The sequence below is a fragment of the Leptonychotes weddellii genome, chromosome 7 (genome assembly GCF_054177405.1).
Source record: "Leptonychotes weddellii isolate Sample4059 chromosome 7, ASM5417740v2, whole genome shotgun sequence".
In the NCBI taxonomy this organism is placed as follows: Eukaryota; Metazoa; Chordata; class Mammalia; order Carnivora; family Phocidae; genus Leptonychotes; species Leptonychotes weddellii.
Window position 1 is genome coordinate 91883666 of NC_138375.1, and position 16747 is coordinate 91900412.

Here is a 16747-nt window from a genome sequence, read left to right on the forward strand (position 1 = left end):
TATTTAGTACTACTTCTGCTGGGACATACTCTTCCTCTCAGCACCCAGAACCTTCTTCTCCTCTCATGGTTTGCCCCTGCATTATTCCCCTATACACATGTTCTCCTAAGTGCCACTGAGTGTTTCCCTTGTGCCAGACATGGGGCCTTTTGGTGGCAGGGAGGGGTCAGTGGGGCCATCCGACCTGAGGCCCCAGCTTGAGGGAGAAGTTTGCAAGGAGAAGGCTACATCATAAGTGCTGATTTCACCTGCAAACTCTAGCCTCTAAGACTTTGCGTAGGAACTGAAAACTCAAAGAAGAAAATGAAAAGAAAAAAAAATTCCCAGCAGACAAATAAATGAAAAAGCTCTGTGTAGAAGCTCATGGAAAAACAGTCCTCTGCTTCTAATGGTCTCTGGGACTGAAAGGGAAGGGGGCTCAGTCCCCACAGTCTGGGGCCAAGTCTGGTTGAGTTACATGACCTGGTAAGAGTGATGGGTATCGAAAAAGTGCTTTGTGAACTCTGACGTGATATTGAGTGGGAGTTGCTGTTTTAATTACATAAAATACGAGTCTTAGAAAATACCCAAGAAAGGAAGCTCAGGATCTGGGGAAGATTAGAAGTAAAATTGAGGATCATGTAAGCCATCCAGGAACCCCAAATTATACAATGTCTTCATTTTTTACCCTAGGCACAGATTGCTGGTTTGAGGTCCAATTTCTAGATTTCCTTTTCAGTTTTTTTTTTTTTTTTCCCCAGGAAGGCATACTCATCTCTCTACTGTCCTCTGCCACCCAGGGCTGTGACATAAGTCTGTGCAGGTTACCCCCAGTATAGCTGCAGGGGACACCATTCACATCAAAGTCCATGTGAGTCAGACCATTGGTTCTTAAACTTGGTTGCACATTGGAGTCACTTGGGAGACTTTAAACATTATTGACATCTTGGTTCCTCCTTTAGATAAGAGTCTGATTTAATTGGTCTGAGATTCAGTCTGGGCATTGGGATTTTTCAAGCTGTTCAGGAGGCTCTAATAAGCAGGCATGTTTGAGAACCACTGAATTAGACTATGCTGTGGATGGTGTCCACTGGGGGATGTGTGGTGTACAATGTCTTAGCCCTTCAAATTGGCCCTGCCCATACACATATATCATCTTCAATGACCTGAACTTGCTAGTAGGAGAGATCACAGACTAAATACATATTTCTCTGTCTTTTGAGTCACAGTTTCCCTTGGGTTAGGACTGAGGTTGAAGAGGGTGTGGGGACTGACCTCTGAGCCTTTGAAGGCTCTCTTAAACTTTCTGCATCCTTCTGAAGAATGAGGGAGAGGCAGGGGTCTAATCCTGCTGAAAATGGGGAGTTTGTCAAGGCTGGTTTTGGAGCCTGCATAACTCTGGTGCTCTGCCCAGCGTAAGCATGCTGTTTTGATCTCTTGGCTGAGTGATTTAGGCCTTCAGAAGAATCTGGCATATTTCCCCTGGTGCCTAGGTTATAAATCAGCCCCTGTTAGCAGCTGCATCTTACTCTCTTAGGCCACAAGGGAACTGTAGTAGGTTTTACTGAATTAGCAACTTAATTGCACTAAATATAGCTCTAATGCCCCAAAGAAGTTATGGCAGCTCCCAAAGGGGTCTGGCTTCCTATACTCTCCCCCCTCTCTCCCCACCCCAAACTCAGAGAACCAGTTAAACTCTGAACAATTCAAGTTATTAAATCCCAGCTTCTGGAATGAACGCACTTTGTTTTGAATATGTCAGTATCATTAACTCCTGCCATGTGAATTTAATGTCACTGTTTCCCTAACAACTAATGTCCTTCAAATGTGAAGATGGAGGACACCGAAAATCCCACAAAAACCCAGAGAAATGAGACAAATATGTGACACAGCAAGTTCTTGGTGTTGTGGTGCAGTCAGTCAAAAGCTTGCCTGTTTTATAAGTTAGATGCTCTGTAACTCATTGATGCTTCCTGCAGATGAGTGCATCTATCGTCCTAAAATTACAAGGCAAGCTTCTTTGCCTGAAACCTTGCATCTGGCATGTGTATTTAGACTTGGCATTTCAAAGTTAATGTTTTTGGTTCAGCAGAAGGATTCAAAACAAACATTTTCTGAAAAGTTCCACATTCTTGAGCAGATAGTTGAATCTAGACTGAGTGAAAGAGAGAGAGGACCAAGTATGGAAGAAGCTGCTAGTTGCTACCCAGCATCCATTCTACTCTTTTCCCTTTGCAATAGAACAGCAGTAACAAAAAACAACTCTGTTTCCCAGAATGCCTTGACAGCTTGGTGAAGCCATGGGACCAAACTCTGGTTGGTGAGGTGGAAGTAGAAGTATAACATGGAGCTTCCAGGAAGTCTTTCTTTAAGAGAATTGAATGAGGTGTGAGGTGTGTCCTTTTTTCTTTTCTTTTTCTCCTTCCTTCAACCTTCTAGAATGGGGACATAATGCCAAGCTTCTGCAGTCACCTTGCACCATGAGATGACTTTGAAGAAGAAAACAAGGTGACAATAAAAATGGCGGAAAGATAGACATCTGGGCCACCAATGATAGGGATCAGCAGCCCTGTCCTACCTCTGTCTGGGCTTTTTATATGGAAGAGAGAAATAAATTTCTCCTGTTTGAGTTAATGTTATTTGGGGTTTTTAATGATATGAAAACAAATCTAATTCCAAGTGATGGATAATGGTAGGGCAAAATTAATAGAAAAATCATTTCTCTGATGATGTTAGCACATTTTGGCCTGTGTTTGTCCACCTGCTAGCGTGAACAGCATGATTTGAGAAGCCGTACATTTCTTGTGCTCAGCAAGGTTAAGCAACTTGCTTAAAGTCACCAAGCTAATAAGTGGCATCCCACCTACGCTTGTACTTGACCCTGCTTTCCCTGTCAGGGGAGCATGCCTTACTAATCACAACTCTGCAGACTTGTAGTTTTTGATCAACAGTGTCATCATGTCTAATCCCCAGCCGGCTGTGCAGTGGTCAGGTCTGGCCTGAGTGCACCCCAAACCCGAGGAGCCTGGGAGAAACCTGGTTACTCTGGAGATGCTACCCCTTCTGGAATCTGCATTTGGAATCTGGAATTTGGTCCTGTGGCTTCACCAAGTTGCCAAGGCATTCTGGGAAACAGAGTTGTTTTTTGTTACTGCTGTTCTATTGCAAAGGGAAGAGTAAGGCTTTTATACGTCTCTCCTTCACCCAGTCCTCACCTATGATGCTCCCAGGAGATGGTAATAGACTTTGTATAACAGGAGGGAGGAGACTGCTCTAAGTTTCCACAGAAAGTTACCTTTGCTTAGAAGATTTTAGTTTACCTTTGCTTAGAAGATGGACAAGTTTTGTTGGCCTTCTGCAACTGTACGTTCAAATCAGGCCAGTTACTATATGGATAGTGTAGCATGAGAGAGAGCGCTGAGTAGCTGACGTGGCTAGTCATGGAAATGAGATTTGTCAACCCATCCACCTTAAGGAAAGGGGAGAGGGGAGAGGGAAGCCTCTTTGTTTATTTGGGCCATTCTGGTTCAGTGAGTGTGGGTGACAGTGAAATTTGCTCAAGAGAATTTTAAGTCCTGCCCCAGAAATACCAGTTAAGGGACAAGCTGTCCACTTCTCTCGCTTTACTGAGAATAGTCCGTTATCTTACCTTGGGGCCCACAGCAGAGCCTCAAGGGCTGTACTAGTTCCTGGGGCGAGGCGGCTCCCTCCATGGACCCCAAGGGCTCTGAGGGTGTGTATACCCAGCGCCCGGCTCTCTGCCTGCCAAGAGCATGAGCCTCCTGAATGTTTGCTGATTAAAGAGCTGAACGAATTTCTTAGTGCCTGTAATGCTAACCCTGAGTAATGTTTTCTCAATATCATATCTTGATACAATGGTTGGCATGGGAGTGAAACCCAATCTTAAAAATACATAAGAAATAGTTATATAATCCACATAAAGATGGGCCCTTTGTGGCTACTCTTAACACACTGTCACACTTAAAGGAGACACTTAGCTTTCCCTACATGTAACAGAAAAATCAAAATAATGGTGGCTTAAACAAGATTTAAAACTTTTCTTCTCTTTCATTTAAAAGAAGTCTAGAGTAGACAATCAGGCAGCATCATAGTCATTGAGGACTCAACCTCTTCTGTCTTTTTGCTCCATCTTTGTAACAAGTAGCTTCTGTCCTCAGGGTCACCTCGCACTCTGAGCTGGCTGCCGGGTGTTCTGTGACAACATCCAAGTTGTAGTCTTTCAGAATGAGGAGAAGCAGAAAGTAGAAAAAGGAATTCCCCCAGCCATCTGTTTTCCAGGGAGCCTTTCTGGAAGCCCCACCCCCAAACTTCTGCTTACATCCAGTTGGCCAGAACTTCATTACATGCTCAAACTTAGCTGCAAAGGAGGCTGGAAAATGTAGTGTTTTAGGTAGGCTCATTGCCACTCCTTCTTCTCTGCCCCTAATCATATAGGCCAGCTGTTCTCAACACTTTGGAAATCATTTATACCCTTGAAATATATTGAGGAACCCAAAGAATTTTTGTTGATGTGATATCTATTAGTACTTACCATATTAGAAATTAAAACCAAAAAAAGATTAAATATTTATTTGTTTAATCATTTAAAAATTACATTATATCAAATTGTTTAGTTTAAAATCTTATAATTTTACTTGTCAGTTATACCTCAATAAAGCTGAAAAAAAATTAAAATAGCTCCAGGACCTTCAAAAAAATTAAAACATAAAAATAAAAATTACAGGGGCACCTGGGTGGCTCAGTCAGTTTAGCGTCTGCCTTCGGCTCAGGTCATGATCCCAGCAGGGAGTCTGCTTCTCCCTCTCCCCCTCCCCCTGCTCCTTCTCTCTCTCTCTTGCTCATGCTCTCTCTCTCAAATAGGTAAAAAATTTTTAAAAATAAAATAAAATAAAATAGAAATTACAGGGGCACCTGGCTGGCTCAGTTGGAAGAGCATGCAACTCTTGCTTCATCTTAGAATCGTGAGTTCGAGCCCCGGGTTGGGTGTAGAGATTACTTAAACAAACAAACAAACTTCAGAAAAATAGAGAAAGTAAAAAATAAATAAAAATTACAATTATAGATCCTTTATGTGTTAAATAACATATTTTTTTCCAATGTGGAAAAAAAAGGTGAGAAGAGTGGTATTTCTTTCCAATTTTACAAATTTTTAAAAAATATCTAACTTAACAGAAGACAGCCATAGTCTCATATCTGCTTCTTCATTGAATCTGTTGCAATGTGTTGTTTTGGTTGAATTATATGAAGAGAATCTGGTTTCACACAGATGTGTAAGTTGGAAAATATAGAAGTATTTTTAAAGCTCTTCAGATAGGGGCGCCTGGGTGGCTCAGTTGGTTGAGCGACTGCCTTCGGCTCAGGTCATGGTCCTGGAGTCCCGGGATCGAGTCCCACATCGGGCTCCCTGCTCGGCAGGGAGTCTGCTTCTCCCTCTGACCCTCCTCCCTCTCATGTTCTCTGTCTCTCATTCTCTCTCTCTCAAATAAATTAATTAATTAATTAATTAAAAAAAAAAAGCTTTTCAGATAATCGTAGATATTATTCTTTGATACTACACCAAAACTCACATAGCAGTTTCTTAAAGGCTAGTTGCGAAGTGGAATCGGAAATCATATCAATGAATATTGTGTACTCTATTACATGAAAACCCACTGGTCCATCTAGCATGTCGAACACATGTTGTACATGCACATGATTTTGTAATATCATCTAGTGCTCATGTGGAAAATTTTCACTGAGTTATACAGACCTTTTCAAATGTTGACACATCTCATTATATAATATTTTTTCAAATCACATTTTTAAATACCACTTCGATCTCAAAACCAAAGTCCACTTTTGGGGAAGTTGTCAAGCTCATGATGACAAAAGTTTTTCAGAAATTCTCATTTTCACTTGAAAGGTTGAATGTTATTGTGGGCCACACACACCGTCCATCACTTCTCTTGAAGTGACAAACTCACTTTGTTGAGGTTTGAGATGTCTGCCAAATACGCAAGTCTAAGTAGCCATGGTGCCTCCTGCCACAGGCCTTCGAGAACCACAGAGTAAGCTGGGGGGTCAGTCAGGGGCCAGCCGAGCACAGGGACCAGAAAGGTGACCCCTAAGGGTGAGTCCCTGTGGCCTCGAGGGGCCGAATGAGACGCAGACACACTCTAGTCTAAACCTGTTCTCTTTGGAGCTTTGTAGACAGAGCTTTTTGTTTTCCCTTCATAGTCTGTTTGCCTTCTGAGAAATTCCAAACATGTTTTTGTGGCTCCTGTGCAGACAGTTGAGGGATCAGGGCGTCCTTCCTGGCTGAAGTGGGATCAGGCCAGGCCCAGAGGCCCAGAAGGAGGCTGGATAGCAGGAGGGCCTGGGGGGCCCAGGAGGGAAAGCACCGGGGTGGCTGCTACAGGCCCTGATGTCCTTGCACACCCATCCAGAAGGAAGGAGGAGGAAATGGTTAGCCCCCAGCAGCTTCTGCTGAGGAATCAGGTAACTTAGGTTCCTCTCCATTTCACCTCCGAAGGTACAGAGGTAAATGAACGGCTGCCATGGTGAGCAGTTTTTCAAGGTGTGAAGGGGGAGGCTGGGTTGAGAAAATGATCAAAGGAAGAACCTGTGGAATCGGCCTCACGACTCTCTGTGCTGCTCCGTTGACACTGGTCCGTGTTTACCTAACACTGACCAGTAGCCCGCAGAGGACTTCAGCCAACAGCAGGGATGTGTGAAAAATCTTTCACACTCAGGATGAGCGATGGACAGAGAACACTCTGTTCTCTCCCCCGAGCCCTTATGTGTGTGTGTCCATGTAAAAGTGTTGTTCATATTCCAAGGTACTTGCGTCCACATGTCTATATACACACCGTATGTGCAGCGATGTGTCCTGTGTGTTTATCCGTGGGATAGATAAGCAGCAGTGACAATGAACATTATTTACCTCAGGACTCAAGAAGATGATGCTAACAGTAAAAGTACGTGGAGAGAGATCATTTCCTTCTCTTCTTCCTCTATTCTAAAAATAATTTTATGAACACATAGTAAATGGACTTGGTAAAAAAAAATTCATTAATTAGCATAGACTAAAGTGAAAAATGAGCCTCCCATCCTCTGCGTCAGAAATGACTATTACCAGTTCTTACGTAGTCATCAAAACATAAATACTAAAAAAGTGTACACACACCACACACACATTCCTTTTTAAAGTTTATTTCTTTAAGCTAATAAATGTGAGGATTCCAACAGGAAGATCGCGGACTTCTTACATAAGCTTCGTTTTCAGCCCCTTGTGTATCAGCAGACTCCAGCACACATAGTTGTGTCTATGATTTACACAAGTGTAAGTTTTGTGCCAGAGGACAAATTCTTTGTTTCAGGAGAAAACTTCTGGAACCCAGAAAACTGATTTCCTTCCCAGTTCATCTGGTTATTAATCTTCTTAAAAGCTCAAGACAAATAAAATTCCCATATCTGAGACCTTTGTGGTATCCCAGAGGCAGGTGAGAATCATTCCCATGGAGTTGTCTTCACTTTCTGATTTGTCATCAATTCTTAAGAGCAATCCAGGAAAGGTTTATTTAGTACAGCTCTCTGTTGATTTTATAACCAACTGCTGACTGCTTGGGACATAAGACTCTTGATGATTTACAGGTAGTAAATGGCAAGAAATCCATAAATCACATTCTATAAGAGGGATAGGTGAACACACACGCACACACACACTTATACTTAACCACCTTCAAAGGAAGAGTTGTAGGCATGTCCAGAAAATATATTCATTTTTAATTTGAGGAGAATCTCATTGGTGAGAGGTCCATAATCAATAACCTCTGTGAATTAAATTGTACCAGGTAATATTTTAACGTTCAGCAAGAGGCTTAGCGCATCATTTACTTACTTATTTATTTTAAAATTTATTTGTTTTAGAGAGAGAGAGAGGGCGAGCCAGAGGAGCGGCAGAGGGAGAGAGAGAGAGAATCTCAAGCAGACTCCCCGCTGAGAGTGGAGCCCAACGTGGGGCTCCATCCCAGGACCCTGCGCTCATGAGCTGAGCTGAAATCAAGAGTTGGAGGCTTAACCAACTGAGCCACCCAGGCGCCCCTGCCTATTAATTCTTAGAGGAGACTCTGGTTCCTACTTCTGAAATGCTCAAAGGAGTTTTTATGATTTCTAGAGGAAAGAACCTTTTTTTCCTACCAAGTCAAAAATGCTAAAGGTCGTCAGAGTTTTCAGATACTCTTGAAACTATTCTGCAGCAGATATTTCTCAACTAAACATTCACTTAAAGATCTCCTTTTGTTTTCATGTATATATTTCTTCTAGGCCTGTGTTTAGGAAAATCTCTAGTAATGTGCTAAAATCAGAAAAAATAAGTTTCTAATTCCAGGGAACTGACAGAGAAGGAGATACAAAGTGAAAAATCTTGAAAAACATTTTTGCTTGGAAAGTGAAATTTAATAAACATGAATCTGCTACCGTGAATAATTTGCCAACTCTCTGCCTCCCAGAATATAGTATAATATAACTAGAAATTTAGGATGCATTTAGCAAAAAGCTAATATCATTTGGATCCTGATTCAAGCAAAATGAAGAGGTAACAATAAAATAGAGAAAACTGGGGAAAGTTGAACACGGACTATTTGATGACATTAAGTAAGTATAAAGTTTTTAGACATACTAATGGTGTGATTTTTTTTGAGTCTTTACCTTTTAAAGATACACAATGAAATATTTTAGGATGACATGATTTGCTTTTTAAAAGTCCAGTTGGGTGATACAAATATCAAATCATTATATGGTACACCTGAAACTAACAAAATGTTGTATATCAATTACACCTCCATTTAAAAAAAGAAAAAAGAAATCTTTAAAACAGTAAAAAGATGAAAAACCCTGGAAAAAAAAAATAAAAATCCAGTTGGGGGATTGTGGGTGGGGGTGTAAATGAAACAGGATTGGTCGTGAGTTGAGGTTGGTGAGGGCCACACAAAGTTTGATATACTGTTCTCTCTACTCTTGTATTTGTTTGAAATTTTGCATAATGTAGAAAACACCAGAACAGCTAAGTTGCACTAGAGTGGTTCTGAATTATCTATTTGATAGATAATTTCTTTATTTCACATTTGTTGTTCAACAGGAGCTGGGTGCTGGTTGTGTGGAGGGGTCTGTATGAGGCTGAGTGGTGTGAGTTGCGGTCTGCAGACAGTGCCCTGGTGACCTTGACAGGTAGGGACACTACTGAGAACCAGGCAGGAAGCTCTCTTTGTTGGTAAGAAGTCTACTTCTCGGTTCCTATGAGGAGCTTCTGTTTGGGGGTGCAACACCAGCCATCCTGGGGAGGGGGCATGGGGCTTCAGCCGGCCCTGCTCCAGGGATCCAACAGTCAGCAAGGCCAATGAGGCGCCCCAGAGGTCAGAAGCTGAAAACAGACACCCACAGCCAGCTCTTCACAAACAAGAGGCTTTATTTTTATGCTGTACCCCCACCCTCTGCCAAATAAGTGGGGAGAGCATTGAAAGGGCTGACTTTGCTGTCGAGGGCCACTGAGTGCAATTGAAGCTTAGACTCGTGCCTGGCGCAGTGGAGCAAAGGGAGAAGGACCTCGGTCTCCAGGGAGTGCCACCTCAGCAAGACACCTCCCAGAGTTCTGCAGGAGGGAGTGAACGCAGACCCACACTGCACAGGAGATCCGTCCCTCTGTTGGCCCAACGGCAGAAAGAAGACGTCCTAAGAGCTTTGTGAAAATGTCTTCCCCTTGGTGGCGGGTCACAGGCCTGGATAATCCCTGTCCTGCCCTGTCAAGATGGTCAGCTGTCATCCATCTCTCCAGCCAAAAGGCCCGTCCCCAGTCGGCTCCTGGGAGATCTTTCCAGACAACATTACATTCTTAAGAAGCCTGTCTCCTTTGGTTAATTAACAAGACCTTTTAGCTTTCATTTGAATTCTATATAGATGGCCAGTACATGCCCACACACAATGCCCCACTGAAGGCTGGGGGTGGAGGAGCTGGTGCTGTGGTCACTTAGGTCTGAGCTTTGCCTGCGAGGTCCTTATTACCCCCTATGTGACTCTAGATCTTGCCTGAACCAGTAACTGTTCACAATCAGATCATAGCTCCCTCCTCATTAAGGCCGTTCAGTGGCTTTCCAGTTGTTCTCCAGACACAGACTAAAAGTTTGACAAGGCTGACCTGGCCCCTCAGGTTCTGGCCCAGGGAACTGAACCTTTTAGCACGTGTCTGAAGCCGGGGCCGCTTCCCCCACTGATAATCTCAGGGTGGATAGCATAGCCTGACCAGGACAGACAGACTCTAATTCACTCTCTCCAGATCAGTCCTCCATTCATCCCTGATAAGATACCGTGAGAAAGAATGATAAAAGGCAGATTTCTGGTTGACAAACTGGAAACTCGGCCAGGAATATGTCCTTGCTGGTCAGAGAGACCAAGAAAAGACCTGGTGTTGGAATCAAAAAGCCATGCAGTGGGCTTCCCATCATGCTGGTGCCTGCCACCCCCAAATAAAGATGGAGAGCATGGTGTCTAGAAGCCAGAGAGCAAGGGGATGGGATTCTCAGGTAGCAGAAGGGGGCTCTGTTTGAGCACGGTGGCAGCAGGGCGGTACAGTTTACACAGCCTGCAAGGCACTCCCTGATGCTCGGAGGGGTTGCCAGCCATCTCCCTCCTTCTCTTTGACTGGGTATCAGCTACTGTTCCTTCAGCTCCCAGCACAGTCCTCAGAGGTCAAGAGACACCAGTCGCATGGTGACCCAGTAGGAACAGTGCTCCCTGGGGTTATGCAAGTCAAGGGCCTTCACTTCACTTCCTCAAGCAAGCCCCCATGACCCTCCTGACCAGTCCAAATCCCTCTTGAAGCTACAGGACCCCTCATGGATGTCAGAGAGTGGTCAGATCTGTCTGTCTGTCTGTCTGTCTGTCTGTCTCTCTCTCTCTCACACACACACACACACACACATACACACACACCCCGACTAGAAGCTCTGTGAGGGCGTTTGTTGAGTGTTTCACTGTTATATCCCCACTTGATGGCCCATGTCCGGCCACAGAGGAGATACTCAATAAATGTTGAATGAATGAACACATTCCCATCCCACCTCCTTGACTCCCAACTGTTGTAGGCCAGCCACCCACCTTGAGCTCCTGAAGATCTGATGCAGTTTGGGAGGCATCAATTATCTCTGTGTTGGCCCTTTTTCCCTCTGAGAACAGGGACAGTTGGTGCTGAATCATTCTGCTGCCTGGAGCTAAAGACTCCCCAAGGCCACTTCCCTGCATGTGGGACTCCTGGCATCCCCGGGAGAAATCTGCTGCCACACGTGGACACCCTTTCCTAACATTCTTTTCCAGTTTGAGCTTCCCTCGATGCTCATTGTAACCCAAATCCAGGAATCTGAAGCTGTGGGGTGAGTGAGGATGAGCAGGGGAAGGGGTCAGGCAGGCAGGCATGCAGGGCGTCCTTACCAGTGGGTATGCTGCTGGTGATGCGCACGGCTATGTCCCTGTCACCACACTTCCTCCCCAGAACTGATGGCCCTCAGCTAGGAATCCAACATTTGATGACTATTGCTTCTGTAAACGGAAGCCTATTTTTCCATCCCCTTCTATCAGCACACATCAAAATGAATTCTCCTATGAAAATGTTCTGTTCCTAAGATAAAACACAAATCACAATAATCTACCAAGCATATTTTAATCATATCCTTGGAAAACTAGATGCTTTTGATAAAAATTAATTAAAATCACTTCCTATATACACATGGTACCAAAATTTTAAGGAATTGCCAAATCCTGTCTTCCTCTGGGATGAGTGTCCCTTATCTCGAGTGGCAGGAAAATAAGGAAAATATTTTCTTTTAAAACCCGACAGTTGTAACTGTCTCTTCTTAAGTCTTTGATCTGTCGTGGTTGTTTATTATACAGTTCAGATTCCGGAAGATTAAGGGCACCAACTTCTTTTATAAAGAAGGTGAGCTTGTCTTGACCATAAAGATCATTTCCATGATTCATGATTTTCCAGGTATTGACATGAGGCTCTATTTTGTCTAATTCAGGACTCATAGATAGGTGCTTACAGAAGTCCCCATGTTCTGTTGGTCACTGGGCCCGGGTAGCTCCTGTCCAACACAGATCCCAATCTGGGTGGGCAAACCAAGCTTTGGCCTTGCCGAGAGTCACTATGACCCAGTGATAACTTAAGGATTTATTGACATCATTGCCCTATCATATTTATTTTGTACGGTTATTAGTTTATTTTATAGCCAGCTACTTTTTTTTTTTTTTTAACAGGAGACATTATTTTATTTTATTCCACCAAAAAAATGTTTTGCAGCCTTTAAGATACCCAGAGTCCTCAAGGGACACCAGATGGCAAACATGTTGTTTGGGAATCTGCAAACCCCTCCAGGGGGTGGAGAACAGGTACTAGGAAATCTCCAGAGGAGCCTATTTTCTCTTCCCTGCTCCCTGCCCACCCCCCTTCTCACGGCCATGGAAACTCCCAGGGCCACAGCAGCGGTGATTTCCCCCTTGGCTGCTGGAGTTAAAATTGAGACACCAGTGCCTTCCAGTAGGAAAGGGGTGGGTTGTGGACCAAGTGAAATTCCTGCCCATGAGCCATATGCAGGGGATGTCCAGCTGTACCAGAAGGAAATTTCCCACCCCTGCCTAATTTTTACCCACCTGAGCTATTTTCCTTCCCATTTCCCCTCCCGCCCCACCCCCACCGTGCCCCTTCGAATGGTATCTGTCAGGCTGCCTGGGCTGCTCTGCTGTCTAACCTCTGAAGGTCACAGCACTGAACACCTCATTTGTCAGCAACAATGACTTGAATGCTGTTCCCTCGGCGTCATAGTCTAGTGAGGGAGGGAGTATATTTCCTCATAGGGGGGAGGAGAGAAGCAGGCGGAGTCCTCGTCTCCCAGCTGTGTCTCTTCTAGCTGGTCAGCATCAGGGCTGGATCTGAAATGGGAGCAGAAAACACAGACCCGGTAGAGTCCACGCCGCCTCTCTCGGAACCAGCGCCGCCATCTTGGCAACAGGCCACACGGACGCTTGCCTTCTCCCAACACCTTCCTTACACACCAGACAAAGCCATGGGCCGCGACTGTGACAGCTGGAAGGGGAGCATCCCCCTGCCACACAACATACCTGTCATTTCCACCGGCCACAAAGGAAGGGTAGTCTTGGTCACCAACAAATGCAGCGTTCTCTGGAGGATAGATGGTATAGTACTGCGGAGGGCTTGGCGTGGTGCTCACCACCCCTCCAGGTGGTATGAGACCACAGGGGTTCACCACTGGCTGCAGGTAGGTGGTGTTCATCCCAAAGGGCTCTTGAGCACCGTAAGGAGGAGGGATATATTGCACCACAGTGGCCCCGTGGAAGGTGATGGGTTGGTTGATACCAGTGAAAACAAATGATTGTCCTCCTGCCGTCTGCTCCGAATCCAGGACCCTTTCCTCACTTTCCTTGCACACCTGGCAGGAGAGCATTTTGAACTTGCACACAGCAATCAGGATGAATGTCACCCCCACTGACAGCAGGATGGGCCCAAGGAGCTGGGTCCATTCAAAGTGGGAAACACCTTGGTATTTGATCCAGCCCATGACGGTGAACGTGATCCCCACCAGTCCCAGGAAGATGCCTGAGAAGAGCAAGGTGGCCCCTGCCTTGTCATCATCGGACACCTGGATGTCAGCAGTGCTGGGTGTGTAAGGAGTGACGGAAAACACGTTGAGAGGGGAGTCCTCCAAGTGGCTGCTGCCTTGCTCCATCGTCCGCCTGTGATCACCCTGCTTCCTGGAGGGGAAGGGAGTGTGAGGGCTCCTAAGAGCCCAGCGGAATAATCATAGGCTCCGGTTAGTTATGGAAGAACTTTGGGCCTCTGTGGTTAACAGAGTATAACATGCAGAGGCCTGAACTTTGTTTAGAAGAATAAAGGTCTGAGAAATGAAGCTTGAAGTTTTCTAGTCGCTGTCAACAATTGGAGGTTTCTCTTTTACAATTCAGTGACAAGCTCTCTCTCATTCACATTCTTTCACTCATTCAAAAGTATTTGAGCCTGTCCTCATGTGCTAGGAGGTGCTTTCCTAGATGCTAAAGGCATTGCTCCAAAGCCGTTTACATTCTACCAAAACCAGGACTGGAGAGATGGCGGAGCCACGTCTGGGGCCTCTGGTGGAACGGGGGCCCTTGATGTACCCATTACATGTTCAGACACCTCACCCACTTTTCCTGCTGAGTCAGCTCATGGGAAGTAAGCAGACACCCATTTCTTGACTATGTGTTTGTCCTTCCCACACCAGGAGCTTGAGCTGGGATGACACTTAACCTCCCACACCTCTCACTGAGCTCTGAGGCGCTGTCTTCTGGCCAGCCCGTGTGCCTTTTGCTTTCAGCATGTGGGGAATAGCTCCAGCTGTGGGTGAGGAAGGACAGCCAAGGAAACGCACCACATCATTGGCAAAGGTTGAATAAGCATCAGGTATGACCTGGCGTCTAGGGGACACCTGCTTCGGACCCTCCCTCCATGGTGGCAGCAGAGCCCCTGGTCTCCAAGGTGAAGTCAACAGCTACATTTTCAAGGCTGCTGTGTTTTGCAACCAAACCCAAGCTAATTTAGAGAAGAAAGCTTGTCTTCAGTGACATTATCTGTCATTCATAACTATGGAATTGCAAAGCAGCCCCATGAATTTCTTCCTCTGCAGAATAGTAAGTATAGCCCTTTTTTCCTTTCCTGCACAAGTCTTATCCAAACAGATGGCTTTCTTCAGTGGTTAAATATTATATTAGCTCCCTTTGCCAATATTGAGCAGAAAGTCCAGGAAAACAGTTGCCCTCTTGCCCTAGGCAGGGCTTCCCAAACTTTCCTGATGATAAAAATCACCAAGTCCGCTTTTTTAAAAGGCAAGATCTGAGTTCCTTACTCAGACCAGCAAAAATAAAATTTCCAAGGAAGTCTAAGAGCCCCAAGTGGCTTTTCTCATCAGGAATCTTTGTAAACCCTACTCCAAGTTAAACCCAAGTGCTCCTAGGAGACCAGGAAACTTTGTTCCCCACCAAAAATGCCTCTCCCTGCTACAAGATAAGGCCTGTAGTCTCCAACTTCATTTCCAGATGGGAAAGCAAGCAGGTGACCCCCTCAGGTATCTTCTCAGGTGTGTCCCTGAGCAGCCAGGATGGAGTGGTGGTGCAGTTGGAGTGGTCTGCCCTTTTCCCCACTGAGCTGAATCAAAGATCCAGGGAAGCCAGCTTTTCTCTTTAATCATCAGAATTCTGCTCGGCTAGCCTGACATTCTTTTCATGCTCTTCATCCCTGAGTTAACAGCTGAAACAGTCCCTGGCATTTAGAAAAAGCTAGGCTCTCAAAATTCTTCTTTTCAATCACTCAGTAAATGTTTCTCATTTTTCTTAAGCTACATCCACTTGCAGTTAAGAGAATGACTGGGAACACTCAAGGAGCAGAGCAGAGAGATCACGTTAACGAAAATATCCCATGAGAGCAGAACTGGAATGACTTTTAGAGCAGACAGTTCAGGAAATTCTCTAAATTTCCAAGGTCACCTTGATTTAGCTTCTCACTCCAAAAGCTCAAACTCTGTCTATATGGTAAATAACAATTTTTAAAAGCCTAACAAACCAAATTCAACAGGATATTAAAAGGATTATATGCTATGACCAAGTGGGATTTATTCTTGGAATGCAAGGATGGTTCAACATTCAAAAATCAATCAATGTAATCCCAATGTAATCACATCAACAGAATGAAGGAGAGAGAAAAAACCCTATGTACTTATCTCAACTGATATCAGAAAAAAAGTGTTAAGGATTTTTTTTTTAGATTTATTTATTTATTTGGGAGAGAGAAAGAGAGAGAATGCACACCAGTAGGGGGAGGGGCAAAAGGAGAGAGTCCCAGGCAGACTTCCAGCTGAGCACGGAGCCTGACTTGAGGATTGATCCCAGGACCCATGAGATCTCCACCTGAGCTGAAATCACAAGTCAGAAGCTCAGCTAACTAAGCCACCCAACTAAGCTCAACCAACTAAGCCATGCCCCCAAATGTGAAGGATTATTGAACACTTATGATGGACCAGGCATGATTCTAGGTATTTACTATACATGGTATCATTTCATCTTTTCAACAACCAGGTTATAGTCAATCACGAAAACTATGCTGACCTCCAGGGCCTGGGGTCACCTGCAGGTTTGCCCATGGCAGCCTCACGGCAGCTGGGCCTTGAACACCCACAACCACAAAAGAACATCGGACTCTGCTTTTCCCTCTAAAATCATTTTGATTTCTCTCTTCTTTGTTTAGATCTTATTTATTTAACTAATGATGTGTTTAATATAATTCATATATATATATACATACATTATTTCCACTTGTAGATAACTTCTAGAGTTATGTCGTGTATTACATTTAAAATTTAGTAGATTGCATATTATTTCAACCATTAATGTATTTCAGCATGGGAAGAGACCTTTAAAACAATAAAATTATTTTAGTATGAAAAAAGAAAAGAAAATTATGCTGATAATTAAGCTCCAAACCATCCTTAGATACTCTGCTTTAGCTGAGACTCTATGTATATTTTTCCTTTGCCAGGTGGCTCCATGTTAGGCTCTGGTACCGGGGGCACTGGAGGGAGACTGCAAGGGAAGAGCAAGGAGAAAGAAATTACTGTGTCCTATTTTGCTTGCCCTTATTGTCATTGTCACTACAGGAGATTTCATCATCCTGGCG

The 16747-nt window shown here is 44.4% G+C and overlaps 1 protein-coding gene across 1 annotated transcript; it reads right to left on the bottom strand.

The window, feature by feature from the left end:
• Positions 1-12851: 12851 nt before the first annotated feature.
• On the bottom strand, positions 12852-13772 carry TMEM174 (transmembrane protein 174). The gene is made up of 2 exons (XM_006736835.2): positions 13147-13772; positions 12852-12957 (listed from the first exon to the last, which is right to left on the bottom strand). Exons 1-2 carry the CDS (start codon positions 13770-13772, stop codon positions 12852-12854), a joined length of 732 nt encoding a protein of 243 aa, XP_006736898.2.
• Between the last annotated feature and the right edge of the window lie 2975 nt (positions 13773-16747).